Below are 15476 nucleotides of genomic sequence, written 5' to 3'. Positions count from 1 at the left end.
ATAGAGTATATACATATGGGATGAGTAATGCAAGATATGTAAACATGATTAAAGTGCATTATTAAAGTGACCAGTGATCAATTTATTAAAGTGGTCAATGATTTCAAGTATGTTTGTAGGCAGCAGCCTCTCTGTGTTAGTGATGGCTGTTTTACAGTCTGATGGCCTTGAGATAGAAGCTATTTTTCAGTCTCTCGATTTGAATTTGAGTTCAACTTAGTGTCACACACTGATCATTTTCATCTTTCTTTATGCTTGTCTCCCCCTCTAGGTGTCGCCCATCTTCCCCATTATTCCCTGTGCATTTCTACCTGTGTTCCCTGTTTGTCTCTTGCCAGTTATTCTTGTCTTACCAGTGTGCTTTCCAGTCTTCCTATTTTCTCAAGATTCTGTTTCCTAGTTTCCCCGGTTCTGACCATTCTGCCTACCATGATCCCGAGCCTGCCTCCCGTTCTATACCTGCCTGACTCTGACCCGATTACTAACCTCTGCCTGCCCCTGAGCCTGCCTGCCGTTCTGTGCCTTATTGACTCTGCCCCGGATTACGGACCTCTGCCTACCATTGACCGGTCTTTTGCCTGCCCCCCGTTTGAGTCAATAAACATCTGTGATTCTATCCGTTTGCATCTGGGTCTTGTCCTGGGTTCTGATACTTAGCAGAAGTATTTGAGTTAAGAATGCCTTGGAGATGCACATGGGTGTTTGTCTTATCCATGTATTGAATAGTATACAGTCCTACAATAGGCCCAGTTATAACAAACATGTAGGCCAAAAGAGTCCAAGCTGCATGGACAAAAACAATGTCCAATATAACCAATTGCTTTACCACTGAGACCAGCTTTTGGTGAATCTTTAATATCACCAGTAGCGCTGATTGAAATTGGCACATTGGTTTTTAAGGACACACCTTGAATACTTCCACCCCTACCACCTCAGCACAAGTTAGCTGATATAAGACAGGTAAATTACCAACCCTGGCATTCATTGGGCATTGGGGGACGTCTGTATAACTGGATCCCGGACTTCCTGTTCGATCGAGTCATATGGGAGAGTATGGGGTCAGAATTGTCAACGTGGTTTGAAGTTGACAATGGTACTCCTCAGGAAAGTGTGATGAGTCCGGTGTTGTTCACCCTGGTCCCTGATGATATATTACATATTTAAAGAGGTAGAACAGGGAGTGTGTGTCTGCCTGTTTGCGCGCGTGCTTTACTGTGTTTGTGGATGAGGATGCGTTTCAAAACAAGCAGTCAGTATAAGAGAACACCATTTTATTAATGCAAACATTCCATCCTCAGTAGCCATATCACTGTGAACCATCCTTCACATCTTGTGACTCAACAGTGTGTGAGCTCTCCTTTTTCTCAGCGCAAAACTCTGCAGAGAGAAGAGAGGAGACATTAATGAGAACTTGGACAAGGTTTAAATGAACACAGGACTCATGCAACAGGGATCTATTCTAAACTGATGATTGACAACGTAAATGAATAATAACCTTTTTATAAGCTTTAAAATTGCAGGCAAAATGTGGCTTCTATCAATGTGATTGTCTGCATAATTCCCAATCTCCTATACATATTATTTGGTAAATATATATATTATTTTAAATACACAGTATATATTTTAAATATATTTTTCTTCAACCCTACCACCATAATACTAAATGTTGCCTGGTGTTCCTTTGATGAATAGGTTAGGGTTAATAATGACCTGTAACTCCATCATAGGAAAACTGTGCAGGCTGAGGATACTGGAGGCATTCTGCCTGCTTCTGGAACTGTTTCAACTCGGCCTCCGGCAGTGTCCTGCTCTTCCCTGGAAATAGAAGAAGAAAGAAACTGGATGATTCTATGACTTGATTGACCAAGGTTTCCACATTTCTGTTGGGTAAATGTTGGTTCTGGCCATTGGAGGGATCTCAAAAGCACACACACACACACACACACACACACACACACACACACACACACACACACACACACACACACACACACACACACACACACACACACACACACACACACACACCTACCAAAGATATAGAGAGATCGGATATGCACTTCGTCCATGGTGCTATTGAGGTCCATGACGAGACAGTCAGGGCAGGATAGTAGGAAGTGTCCAGTGGCAGTTATATTATTCTCTATGTAGGAAAATAAAACACAGTAACTCACAGTACTTTAACAGCCTATTTTCTATCAGATCATGGATGGCCTGCCAGTCAATAATGTTTGACTTACGTGAGATTTGCCAAATGTTTTTGGAAAAGGTCATGTTGGCAGAGGAGTCAAGACATTTTCCATCACTATCAGAGGAAATGAGATAATCACTAGAAAGATATTTTTCTTAGAGCTGTAGAATGTCTATTCACATAGCATAGCTATTGTGTCAAATGACATATGACGAGTGGTTAGAGATAAGGCTGTAGAGAGTTACTATCACTTACATCAAGTTTCCCTGGTTCAAAAGGACCGTCTCGGTGTGTGAAGTGGGAAGGATTTCAATCCATGAGCTGTTGGTCTTTCTCAGTAGTGCGTTGAACATCTCATGGTTCGAGAAACCCTCGATGAAGATCCACTTCCCAAAGATCTGTGGGAAAATGTATTGGTCTGTCATTTAATTTCACACATTTCTGTTTTATAGCACTATTTGTCTGTGAAGCATAGTGCCTGAGGGCAGAGGCTGTATACTGCCTATAAGTTGGAGTCAAATGCCTTTTAAACTCCATTAGATTCAATACAACACAGTTCACAAATTGGAAATCAACACTATTTCTAACACACCCCAACACCACCGTGGGCCTCTATTGAGGTCCACTCCATAGATAGGCGATGTACTCACAGTATGTTGGTCTTCCTGTGCGAGCAGTTTCACCAGATGTCCACAATCCTCTGGCGCCGGTGCTGCTGTTCCCACTGACAACAGAGCAAGGAGAGGGGCCAAGTAGAGGACACACATTGTGTAGATCAAGGTAAACTGAGCCTTCAGAGAAGTAAGACTTAGCAAGAGTAAAGTCTCGGTTGTCAATGAGCTGAAACACCTTCAATATATACAGAGGTGGAGTGTTTTAAGATAATGTTTCTCCCCAAGTTATGTAATACTGAAGTTACCCAAATTGGCATGTGGTTGAACGCTAGGGTGCAGGGAAAATCCAAAACTACCCCAGTGACAGCAAGATTAAACAATTGGACCTCTACAAATATTAATAATTTATAGTTTGTTTGGTTTGGTCAAGGACCTATAGGGCAGCACCCCAAGAGGCACGTTTTGACGGTGACTATGAACCTAACGGTGACGTTTATTGCTGTTAGTATCAAAATATAATTTAGTCGTCTGCGGTTATGGTTTAACAATGAAAACTGAAGGCAATAGAGTTGTTTTTATTTTATTTGGTCAGATAAAATGTTCTGAAATCATCAAGTGTAGGCTGTACAACAAGGTGCTATGGGATACATTTCACAGACAGACAAAGAGGTACACCAGCAGCAGATAACTGTTCATAATTCATCTGAAATGTCCAGGACAAACATTCCTCCTTTGGGGTGTAGGGACTTCTTGGCTGTGTCCCAAATTCCTAGCTTCTCCTAGCCCAACCCCTATACCACAGCACTAAGGGTAGGCATGTGGAATGGATTGTAAGGGTGCATGGCAAACTTTGTCATAGTGGAAGGTGAGAAAGGACCTAGCACCATTGACAACAGCAGCCACAACCTGGAGGGAATGGGGGGGGGGGGGGGGGGGCATTGTTGAGTATTGGGACGTAGCCGTGAGATAGAAGGGGGTGAGAGGAGGACGCCGTCGAGAGTATTGGGACGTAGCCTAACATCACACAGTTATCAGGGAGAGGAGAGTCAACAGCAGGGCACATATGAACGAAGTCATGCTCACGCTGCTAACTTTTGCTCCATTCAGGCAAGTGCAGGGCCAGTGCTGTAGTCCCTCTCTGTCTGTGTCTCTGTCCAGGCCATGGCCGCTCTGGCCCCCCCTCTCTTCTCTCCCCCTCTCCTCCTTCTCCCTCTCACGGAGCTCCTGTCGTCCAGTAGGGGGAGACGGAGAGCGAGAGAAGTCGTCTAGGACAGGTGCGGAAGGGTGAGGGCAGTCCAACCAATCGGTGGCCAGGGATCGAGGGTATCCTACCTCTGGGACAGAAGCTGGGTAGGGGAACTTCCAATATGAATCTCCTTTGAAGAGGTAGATGGAGCCTGAGGAAGGGATCAGACTTGGTATTTCAATGACCTTCAATACATTTCAAAACAAGTATTCTGATAACCTTTATTATAAAAAATGAAAATACCCAAATACACTGACTCAAATACATTTAAACCAGTTATTTCAAGAAAGTATTTGAAAAAAGTATTTAAAATACTTTCAAATACATTTTGGTATACTATTTGGTTTTTTACAAATAACCATTCAAATATGAAAATAAAAGTACTTGTTTGGGCTGTGCATTTGAAGATATTAAAATATACAGAAAAAAAATACTAAAATACACATGTATTTGAACCCATGTCTGGAAGTGATATATAGCATGGGGCTTAATTTTTGTTGACAAACATTCACACATGTACAGTATTGTCCATTGTGAGGTGTCTCACATATAATCTTTCACAGTCAGTCTCATAGAATCTCACAAACTCTCGTTCATCTCTCTCTCTCTCACACTCACTCTCGCTCTCACCGTCTCTCTCTGTCGTAATCCCGTTCACTCCTCCTCTGATGAGCTCGGTCCAGGTCTCACTCTCTTCTTCCTCTCCTCCTGCTTCCCCTTTTCCAATGTCCCCCCACATTGGTCCTTCCTCTGGGTCCCACATCAGGCCCTGCTCCTCCTCTCCTTCCTCTCCTCTCTTTCCTTCTGTCTCTCTCCCTTTCCTCAGTGCTGAGAGGGGGCGGGGGTAGCCCTCCTGGAGAGAGAGGTCATTGAACAGCCAAAACTGGGATTCTAAAACACAAAACAGAAAGAGGCAATAAAGAGTCTTCTCAAGGTTCAGGTTTGGTTTACAATTCATAAGGATATATGAATATGGGTGGAGAGAGAAACTAGAATCATGTTCATTTTTCTAAATTGCTAAGACACTTTTAATGACAACACATCCGCCACGCTGATCCTCAACACAGGGGCCCCTCAGGGGTGTCGTGCTTAGTCCCCTCCTGTACTCCCTGTTCACTCATGACTGCACAGCCAGGCATGACTCCAACACAATCATTAAGTTTGCCGATGACACAACAGTGGTAGGCCTGATCACCGGCAACAACAAGACAGCCTACAGGGAGGAGGTCGGAGACCTGACCATCCAGGACCTCTATACAAGGCTGTGTCAGAAGAAGGCCCTAAAAAATGTCAAAGACTCCAGCTACCCTAGTCATAGACTGTTCTCTCTGCTACCGCACGGCAAGCGGTGCCAGAGTACCAAGTCTAGATCCAAGAGGCTTCTAAACAGCTTCTACCCCCAAGCTATTAGACTCCTGAACATCTAATCAAATGGCTACCCAGAATATTTGCATTGACCCCCCCCCCCACCTTATTTTACACTGCTGCTACTCTCTGTTGTTATCATCTATGCATAGTCACTTTAATAACTCTACCTACATGTACATATTACCTCAACTAACCGGTGCCCCCACACATTGACCCTGTACCGATACCCGCCTGTGTTTGGTCTCGCTATAATTATTTTACAGCTGCTCTCTTTTGTTACTTTTATTTCTTATTCTTACTCATATTTTGAGAACTTGTGTTGGAGGGCCAGTAGCAGGCACCGTTGCCTCTGGACTAAACAAATATCCCAATCCCCCAGGGCATTGATTGGGGACATTGCCCTGTGTAGGGTGCTATCTTTCGGATGGGACGTTAAACGGCTGTCCTGACTCTCTGTGGTCACTAAAGATCCCATGGCACTTATCATAAGAGTAGGGGTGTTAACCCTGGTGTCCGAGCTAAATTCCCAATCTGGCCCTCATAAAATCATGGTCACCTAATCATCCCCAGTTTACAATTGGCTCATTCATCACCCCCTCCTCTCCCATGTAACTATTCCCCAAGTCATTGCTGTAAATGAGAATGTGTTCTCAGTCACTTTCCATGTAAAGTAAGGGTAAAAAAAAAACATGTTAGGATGTGTTGTAGTCAGTATTTATTGGGCCATTGTGTAACGATTGGTTGAAATAATCAATCAAATGTGTTTATAAAGCCCTTCTTACATCAGCTGATTTCACAAAGTGCTGTACAGAAACCCAGCCTAAAACCCCGAACAGCAAGCAACGCAGGTGTAGACTTTTCAATTAATAACTTTTCATGACATAACAGGCTGTATATTTTGAAGGAGGTAGTTGATCTTGTGTAATGTATTTAATGATTTGAGTGTCATTTTGACAAATGTGCTCAAGCAACCGAGAAACTTTAACAGTTTAGTCAGTTGAGTAGCACTAATTCTCCTCTGTTGATAATGCGTCACTGATGCATTGAGATGCTATGTGGAGTAGAATAATCAGACGAATCTGAGGTCAGTTTATAATTTCCCTTCTAAATGGTTGTTAGGAGTCAGGAATGGAATGCTGATCCTAGATCTTTGGTTTAGGGCAAATTCTACCCAGAGCTATCTGTGTGGAGGTCTACTGTGTGGGGTGGCTGGGGTCAGAGGTTGCCTACCAGTGATGAAGATGATGGCGTGGTCCAAGTGTCTCTCCAACACAGCCTGCAGAGGGGGCAGGTTAGGGGGCAGACCCCCCCACAGCCTCCTCACCGAGGCCCCCCGGCCCGACACCAGCCCCCCAGTACTGACCCGCCACATACTCAGCCCTGCCAGAGAGGGAGGTTGGTAAGGAGGTGACAGATGAGAAAGGGGAAAAAAAATAATGTAGAGGGTGAACGAGGGCGGGAGCGAGGTGAGGAACAGAGAGGAGGAAGGCACGGTAGGAAAGGTACAACGAGAGAAATTAGGATGAAGAAAGGGGTGAAGAAAGAATGAAAAGAGGTGAGACAGAGAGGAGTTCAGTACACAGCCCTGTAATCGTGGATATATCCACCGGGGGGCGATGATGCCAGTAGAATAATGAGGGAACCTGGGGACAATAGTCACAGCAGAACCCAACCAATAGGCAGCCTACCTACACCACACTCACCTTTAAAGAAGAACGTCTCTCCCCTAATGTTGGCCACTGCATCAAAGCTAGTGTTACAGCGGTCTACAGAATGTCTGAAAGAGAAGGAGAGAGCATCAGAGAGGGCAGGAGTGAAATGGAGGGAAGGAGGGAAGGCCAAGAGAGTATTATTTGTTGAGTGGCTAACCCTTATCCTCTTTTGTTTCCCTGTCTGTGTCCTTGTGTCTAAAGTTTGTCAGTACCTGTGTCTGTGTCGGTGTCCGTGCCTGTCGCGATGCCGCAGCTGAGGTTCAGGCGCCAACCGGGGAACGTCTGTGACCATGAGATGATTTCTATTACCTGCAAACACAACACCGTCGTTTCAGAACCAATCACACACACACATATACACACACAGACAGATAAACACACACAGAGACTGACCGTAGAGCCTGGTGATGTGCTCCAGGTCGTGGGGGCCCAGGCGGTAGTGTAGAGGATCTCCTACGGGGCTCTGGTAGTAGGGTCTCATCACAGAGCGCCTGGCAGACGAGTGGGACAAACCCAGGGCATGGCCAAACTCATGCACCAGGACCGTGAACAGGTCAGTGCCCTCAGAGGCTGGGGTGAGGTGGGAGAGGGGGGTTGGTTCAGGTTAGGGCGATTGTTAGTAGTGTGTTGACTGCGTCCATAACATTCTCCAAATTGAAAACTTACATCCAAACCCATTTCTATTGTGAACCTCAGGGGAGACTCAAACTTAAATTCCACCTACCTTACTAGAGGGCTATCAGTGCAATACGAATACCTACCCTTAACGTTCAGATCTACTGTTGATTTGGATAGGGACCTTGAATCCCCCTGTACCTCTTTCTGCTGTCTCTGGGTCTTTTTGTTGTCACTCACCTGGCTGGCGGAACGCCCACTCCTCCTCAGCATCCAGGTGTACTCCACCCGCTCTAGCAGGGTCAGAGGGGAAAAAGGCGTGGCCAACAGCTCCCCCAGCCCCATCGAAGGGGTATCTGTCACCATGGAAACCGTGGAGGAAGTCCACCTGCATGTCTGCCCCTTCTGAGCCTCCCACCTGGTAACAGGATAAACATGAAGTGAGGTCAGAGAGAGAGAGAGAGAGAGAGAGAGAGAGAGAGAGAGCGAGAGAGAGAGAGAGAGCGAGAGAGAGCGAGAGAGAGAGAGAGAGAGAGGAGAAGCGAGAGAGAGAGAGAGAGAGAGAGAGAGAGAGAGAGAGAGAGAGAGCGAGAGAGAGAGAGAAAGAGGGGGTAATCTTTGTATTCAACTAACACATCCAGGGAAAGAGACTGACCTCGTGGAACTCCAGTGGGGTTGGGTCCGCCCACACCCTCAGGGCGTAAAACACCAGGGAGCGAATCGTCTCACGGGAGAGGGAGGAGGAGGTGGGGTATGAACGCAACCTAGGGAGAATTAGAGATGTATTGAGAATGAAAGTGACAATGGGTTGATTAGTGAGATACAGAGATGAATGAATAGTGAGCAGTAGTTTAATGAACCTCCAGTTGATGTTTCTTCCTGTCCATGTGGTCACAGCCCTCTTTCTCCTCAGGCTCTGCCCCTCCTGGAGCTGATTGGCCAGTGGTTTTGGCTCCTCCCCTTCATCTGGCAGTGAACATCGTGGGGCTTGCATCAGAGCCAGTGTCTCCTCATCTGAGAGAGGACAGAGAGAGAGGAGGTCAACAATAGGTCAGCAACACAGGAGTGAAAGAGAGAGAGAGAGAGAGAGAGAGAGAGAGAGAGAGAGAGAAAGCCAGATCGGGAGAGAAAAAGAGACAGAGACGGAGGAGTGAGAGAGACAGCAACACAGAGAGGATGGATATAATCAACCTAATTTTCTCAACCCTATTTCTATTTTCTCACCTGCAACTCCTGTATCCTCGAGGCCTGCGAACCTCTGCATGGCTCTAACAGCATGAGTGACAGCTGTCCAGGCCTGTAGCTGTCCAGTAGAGCGGTCTGAAGGCGGGAGGTAGCCATACCTGGTCAGCCAATCCTGGGACAGGAAACAGAGGCATTGCATTGAGAGGCATTATAGTAGGTCAGTCCTACTTGTGCTGCTTAGAGACATATGTTGAGAAGCAGAAGTCGACGTTTTGAGAGGGAAAGAGATGACTAAGCTAAGTGAAGATTAGATAAGTGAAAATCAGCGTTTGACTGCTCTTCAAAGTGTGTCTATGTACAGTATCTAGACTAATCCTGTGAAGGTACAGCTCCAAGTCCATGTGAGCCCAGTTTCACAATGAAACATATAGGCTCAACACTCTGGCCTTGCAGGCAAAGTGAAAAAAATGTATGATACAAAATCAGATAAGGCAAATTATTTATCACTTTGGTAGTGAATTTGTATTCACATTTTTTTCTATTCACTATTTCACTTTTTTTTTTATTTTTTTTTTTTACTATTTTCACTTCAAAGGCCATCATAAATCTTAGCAATTTGCTGAAATAAATAATCCATGCTGGATGAATAATAAAATAGCCCTAGGGTATTGTACTCCTCTGCATTTTTCCTCACCACCAGTCCAGTGCTTTGGTCGTCAGTGGGGGTAACAGGAGCAGAGGAGGTGGATGCTGTTGTGTCCGTTGGGGCAACTGTCGAGCCCTGGATCCCGGGCACGGACACGGTTTGCGTGCACGCGCACAGCAGGAGAAAACTCCACGCTGCTGCCTTCATCCCGCTGGCGCTCGCATATTCCAATGAAACTCGCAAAACAAAATGGGAGGGAACATTTATCGCTTTAGGTCAGTTCATCCAGGCGAGGGGTCCGGGTCTCCGAAGTGTCATCCGTCCTTCATGGTCGGGTTGACGTGAGGAGTGTGGATAAGCTGTGACAGGACCAGTCCTTCTCGAGACGTTTTGGCACTACTGGTAAAACGCTCTGGAGATGGGAGAGCACCGATTTACATGTTAGTTTTCTGCTGTTGTTTCCAAAGAAAACTTTCATGCTATCATTACATTACACACTTTATGTTAAAGGCTTTCAATGGCCTTAAAACGCTTGGCCTTTGCACTATATGTCGCAAATCCTTTAAACATGCAGAGGTATATACATTATCATAATAGCCCAGCAGTGTATCACAACGAAGATGTATAGCCTAGTTTTTTACTCAGCATAAAAATGAGTAAATCTCTGTTATCATTGAGAAAATTGAAATATGTAGCCTAAATAATGCAAAGATACAATATTATTCTGAAAATAATGGTGAATGAAAACGTCAATGAAGATAGTCAGTAGATGTAGGCTATATAGTTGAAGTCTGAAGTTTACATACACCTTAGCCAAATACATTTAAACTCAGTTTTTCACAATTCCTGACATTTAATCCTAGAAAAAAGTCCCTGTTTTAGGTCAGTTAGGACCAACACTTTACTTTAAGAATGTGAAATGTCAGAATAATAGTAGAGAGAATTATTTATTTCAGCTTGTATTTATTTCATCACATTTCCAGTGGGTCAGAGGTTTACATACACTCAATTAGTATTTGGTAGCATTGCCTTTAAATTGTTTAACTTGGGTCAAACGTTTCAGGTAGCCTTCCACAAGCTTCCCACAATAAATTGGGTGAATTTTGGCCCATTCTTCCTGACAGAGCTGGTGTAACTAAGTCAGGTTTGTCGGCCTCCTTGCTCGCACATGCTTTTTCAGTTCTGCCCACAAATTTTCAATAGGATTGAGGTCAGGGCTTTGTGATGGCCACTCCAATACCTTGACTTTGTTGTCCTTAAGCCATTTTGCCACAACTCTGGAAGTATGCTTGGGGTCATTGTCCATTTGAGACCAAGCTTTAACTTCCTGACTGATGTCTTGAGATGTTGCTTCAATATATCCACATCATTTTCTTTCCTCATGATGCCATCCATTTTGTGAAGTGCACCAGTCCCTCCTGCAGCAAAGCACCCCCACAACATGATGCTGCCACCCCCGTGCTTCACGGTTGGGATGGTGTTCTTCGGCTTGCAAGCCTCCCCCTTTTTCCTCAAAACATAACGATGGTCATTATGACCGAACAGGTCTATTGCTGTTTCATCAGATCAGAGTACATTTCTCCAAAAATTATGATCTTTCTCCCCATGTGCCGTTGCAAACTATAGTCTGGCTTTTTTATGGTGGTTTTGGAGCAGCGGCTTCTTCCCTGCTGAGGTTATGTCGATATAGGACTCGTTTTACTGTGGATATAGATACTTTGTACCTGTTTCCTCCAGCATCTTCACAAGGTCCTTTGCTGTTGTTCTGGGATTGATTTGCACTTTTCGCACCAAAGTACGTTTATCTCTAGGAGACAGAACGCTTCCCCATCCTGAGCAGTATGACGGCTGCCTGGTGTTGGGGAATAATCAGAATTGGTTGGTAACATAGGTAAGATGTTTTATATTCATCATATGTTTGTAAGTTACTGCTCATCAGAATGTTATTTTTATATAATACTGTGGCGGGGTTGCAGTATCTGTTCTATGTCAAGACTAAGTTGCTTGGGCCGGAGAGAGGGGAGAGGTCAAGCGTGTATCTCTTGGCTCCACAATGTCTGTGTGCCAGTCAGTGTGTCTCTGTGATCTTGTCAAGATAGGATGGATTTGATATATGCCTGTTGATATGGAGGATTGGTTTATGGTTCTGAGTTTGAGAAAATAACATAGTTTAGGAGACAAAGCTGAACGATAAATTATGCCTATGCTGTCTCACTATGTGTCTTTGCTATAAAAGATCTCAGTTGAAATGTGTGAGGGACTCTCAGAGAATTCATTGATAGACACTGAATTGATCTGAGAGTCACAGGGTTGTGATAGAGCTCATATAATTAAAGATGGACTTTGTGATAACTAACTCTGACTTGTGTATGGTTTGCTCTCATGATTTGGTAAATAGAGGAAATTTCCACGACAGTGGTCCCATGGTGTTTACGCTTGCGTACTATTGTTTGTACAGAGGAACATGGTACCTTCAGGAGTTTGGAAATTGCTCCCAAGGATGAACCAGACGAGTGGAGGTCTACCATTTTTTTTCTGAGGTCTTGGCTGATTTCTTTTGATTTCCCCATGATGTCAAGCAAAGAGGCACTGAGTTTGAAGGTAGGCCTTGAAGTACATCCACAGGTACACCTCCAATTGACTCAAATTATATCAATTTGCCTATCAGAAGCTTCTAAAGCCATGACATCATTTTCTGGAATTGTCCAAGCTGTTTAAAAGGCACAGTCAACTTAGTGTATGTAAACTTCTGACCCACTGGAATTGTGATACAGTGAATTATAAGTGAAATAATCTGTCTGTAAACAATTGTTGGAAAAATGACTTGTGTCATGCACAAAGGAGATGTCCTAACCGACTTGCCAAAACAATAGTTTGTTAACAAGACATTTGTGGAGTGGTTGAAAAACGAATTTTAATGACTCCAACCTGAGTGTATGTAAACTTCCGACCTCAACTGTACATGTTCAATAGGCAGATGAATCAATGAATATCTAATCAGGAGATGGAAGATCATTTAACATAAAATAAGTAGGGGAGGGTTGTGTTAGTGTGCACAAGAAGACACTTGACTTAAATGCAGAGGGAAAGTGGATGGGATGGGTGTAAGGGGGCTGAGAAGAATGTGGTGCTTTAATTAAATTAGCTGGTGTCATTTAGTTAAAGGATGGGGGCAAAGAGGGCGGGATGGATGGAGGGATATAGCGATGCTGGAGGACAGTTGTAAAGTAATGAGATAAAGTGGAATGGGGGTTCAGTCCTTTTCTCAAGGGACAGATAGAAGGAGAAAGGGAGGAAATAAAAGCTGCGGTGTCTCGGCCTTTGTTTCAAGGTTGAAGGGAGATAATAAAGGGATGAGAGAGAGAGAGAGAGACAGAGGGAAGGTAGGATATACAGAAAGAAAGAAAGAAAATAAGGAGGGTGGCATGTTGTGGTTGAGTCATGAAAGTGCAGTGAGGGTCATTGGGTGTTAATGAATGGATTCTTTAATTATGTTGGGTTCTAAACACGCACTCTGGACCTGGACCCAGCATCTGGTCCAGTGCATGTGCATCACACACAATTGGTTCTAACACCCTCTGTCAGACAATATGGCAAAGAAACACATGAGCTAAAAATAATATTCTGTACATGCTAATATACATACTGCTAGTCTACTAATGAAGAGAGGGTGAGAAACATATAATACCAGTTAATGCTAAATACACCGATACTGGGAACATAACAAACTAGTGCATACACAGAAACACAGTGTGTACACACATACGACAGTTAATGATTGACAGAGCAGCATTAGGCAAAACAAGATAAAATGCAGTTTATCCTATGCTTACCAGCTCTTCTTCCCGGACTTTTATGTCCTTCTTTCGCTGATCTCTTGCACTCTCTCTTCTCTCACTCGCACTCAATCTGAACAGATGTGTCCCTCTCTCCCTCTCTCATCCCTCATGCTAACCCAACCCCCCCCCCCCCCCCCCTCAATTTTCTGAGCTCTCACAATAGTTTCCTCCATACAGCCCCCACCACTCCTACATCAAAATCTGTGTGCGTGTGTTTGTACGTGTGGTGTGTATCAATGGAGATAAAGCCTCTTTCCATCCCGTAAGAAGATTGACAGTTTCCCTTGCTCTCTCTATCACTCACTCACACCATATGGCTGCCAGTGCTTTCCAACTGTACAGCTCCTAATCAATGGTGAGAAGTTCCTATGTAGCCTAGAGCAAATTCAATATGAAAACCACATTCTGAATGAATCCATGTTTTTAAAGTAAAACAATTAGGCTCAGAAACATGTTTGGCACTGCGTATACAAATGTATTGTATGTGTAACTAAAGCCTCTCCCTGTTGGATTAGTGAGAACGAGACAGCGTAGATTGTGTGTGAGTGTGTGTGTGTCTGTGTGTGTGTGTCCACATGTTTGAGTGTGTGTAGTGAGGGGGGGGGGGGTTAGTAACATTTTGATGAAATCCTCTTAACGACAGGATTAAAAAAATTAAAGACAAAAATTTGAACAGATCTCGCTCTCTATTTCACTCGTTGGCTCTCTGTCTCTGTCTCTCTATTTCTCTCTCACTCACTCCCTCTCTCTTGCCCTCTACAGGGGTATTATTGAAGCCAACTGACCTCCTTCTGGAAATAATACTGATTAAGACAGACAATTCCAAAGACAATCACCAAACAGTAAGAGAGAAATAATATATACCAGACGCTTTTATCCAAAGCGATTTACAGTCATGCATGTGTAGCAGTGTGATGTTGTTCCCCTAGATTATGCACCAAGTTGCACACAAGGACCAATTCAAATAGGCCAGGTCAAGAGGGGATGCTAATAGTTTGATAATAATAATAATAATTCAGTGTATTTTTTACATTTAATTGCAGCTGCATAGCTAATGTTTTTCTTTGGTGTACAAACACTTTTTTATATCAATATTGTGCATACATGTGATTGTAAAAGTTTTGTATATTTTGGTTTGGCCCATCGCGGGTTATCTGTATTTCCGTACCCCCTTATTGTTCTCTTTTGCCTGACCTTCGGCTAGCAAGGTGCCTGAGAGCTAGGACTGCGCCAAGGGTTAACATAATGTGTGTCGTCTCTTCGTGTGCAGGGCAAATAAAAATAATTCAACTAGCAGACCTTCCGTTGTGGCAGCGTCCTAATTAAAAGTACACAACACAGAACGAACCACGCTACAAACTGGTGCCGCGACCTGCCGACTGGTCAGCTCAAGCCGACCACCGGAGCTGTGCATTGCTATAAGTGAATTGATACTGTAAATAGTGAAGGTGAATGTAGCATATTCACTAGATAAGGGAATTTGTGTTTATTTGCTTGTTTTGAAGGAATTTGTTTATTGCATTTTTGGGGGGTATTTGTCTGCAGTAAATGACATTGTATTTTAGTGCTCTATTGAGCCATGGAAGACTCTCAAGTCCATAAGATGAGTTATGCTGGGGATTTTAGTGTGGGTAGAGGGAGGGATGTCCTTGCATTTACACCATTTGTACAGTCAGCTCCTGGGATTAGAGTGTTTGCTAGTCCTGAGTTTACAAGCACTGGGAGGGGTAGGCTGTTTACTCCACCTGACCAGGGTATCCCTCCTCTGTCTCTTGATGTACCATCATCCCCAGTCCTCAGTAAAAATGTGACACTTCCAAGTCAGTTTAGTGACCTTATTAAGCAGATTGGTTCAGAGATAGGAGAACCTATCAGAGTTTACTGCAGCCTGGGACTTCGAGTCTTTGTCCTGCCCGTTCCCCTCAACAACCCCAGCAGTTTCCCCTGTCTGAGCAATGTGGGTCAACTTTTATTGATGCATCCAAGCTGAATCTGGTTGTGAAGTCAGATGTCAGTGCTACACCTTTCTTTAGGGGTGATGGCTCAGGTAAGTACTCTGT

General features: G+C 44.1%; 2 protein-coding genes across 2 annotated transcripts; both read right to left on the bottom strand.

Moving 5' to 3' along the window:
- Positions 1-1256: 1256 nt before the first annotated feature.
- On the bottom strand, positions 1257-3166 carry LOC110488797 (saxitoxin and tetrodotoxin-binding protein 2). The gene is made up of 6 exons (XM_021561187.2): positions 2842-3166; positions 2447-2589; positions 2241-2305; positions 2033-2143; positions 1711-1815; positions 1257-1377 (listed from the first exon to the last, which is right to left on the bottom strand). Exons 1-6 carry the CDS (start codon positions 2956-2958, stop codon positions 1307-1309), a joined length of 612 nt encoding a protein of 203 aa, XP_021416862.2. The 5' UTR covers positions 2959-3166; the 3' UTR covers positions 1257-1306.
- Positions 3167-3382: 216 nt separating this feature from the next.
- LOC110489467 (matrix metalloproteinase-17-like) lies at positions 3383-13532 on the bottom strand. Its single transcript, XM_036943658.1, has 12 exons — positions 13411-13532; positions 9626-9989; positions 8971-9103; positions 8607-8760; positions 8402-8510; positions 7987-8164; positions 7525-7701; positions 7344-7440; positions 7123-7196; positions 6650-6799; positions 4682-4942; positions 3383-4202 (listed from the first exon to the last, which is right to left on the bottom strand). The coding sequence occupies exons 2-12, from the start codon at positions 9782-9784 to the stop codon at positions 3826-3828; spliced, it is 1869 nt and encodes a 622-aa protein (XP_036799553.1). The 5' UTR covers positions 9785-9989; positions 13411-13532; the 3' UTR covers positions 3383-3825.
- Positions 13533-15476: the final 1944 nt, after the last annotated feature.

This window comes from Oncorhynchus mykiss, chromosome 14, assembly GCF_013265735.2.
Source record: "Oncorhynchus mykiss isolate Arlee chromosome 14, USDA_OmykA_1.1, whole genome shotgun sequence".
Taxonomy (NCBI): Eukaryota; Metazoa; Chordata; class Actinopteri; order Salmoniformes; family Salmonidae; genus Oncorhynchus; species Oncorhynchus mykiss.
The sequence above is the reverse complement of the archived record's forward strand: the minus strand, read 5'-3'. Positions and strand labels throughout refer to the sequence as shown.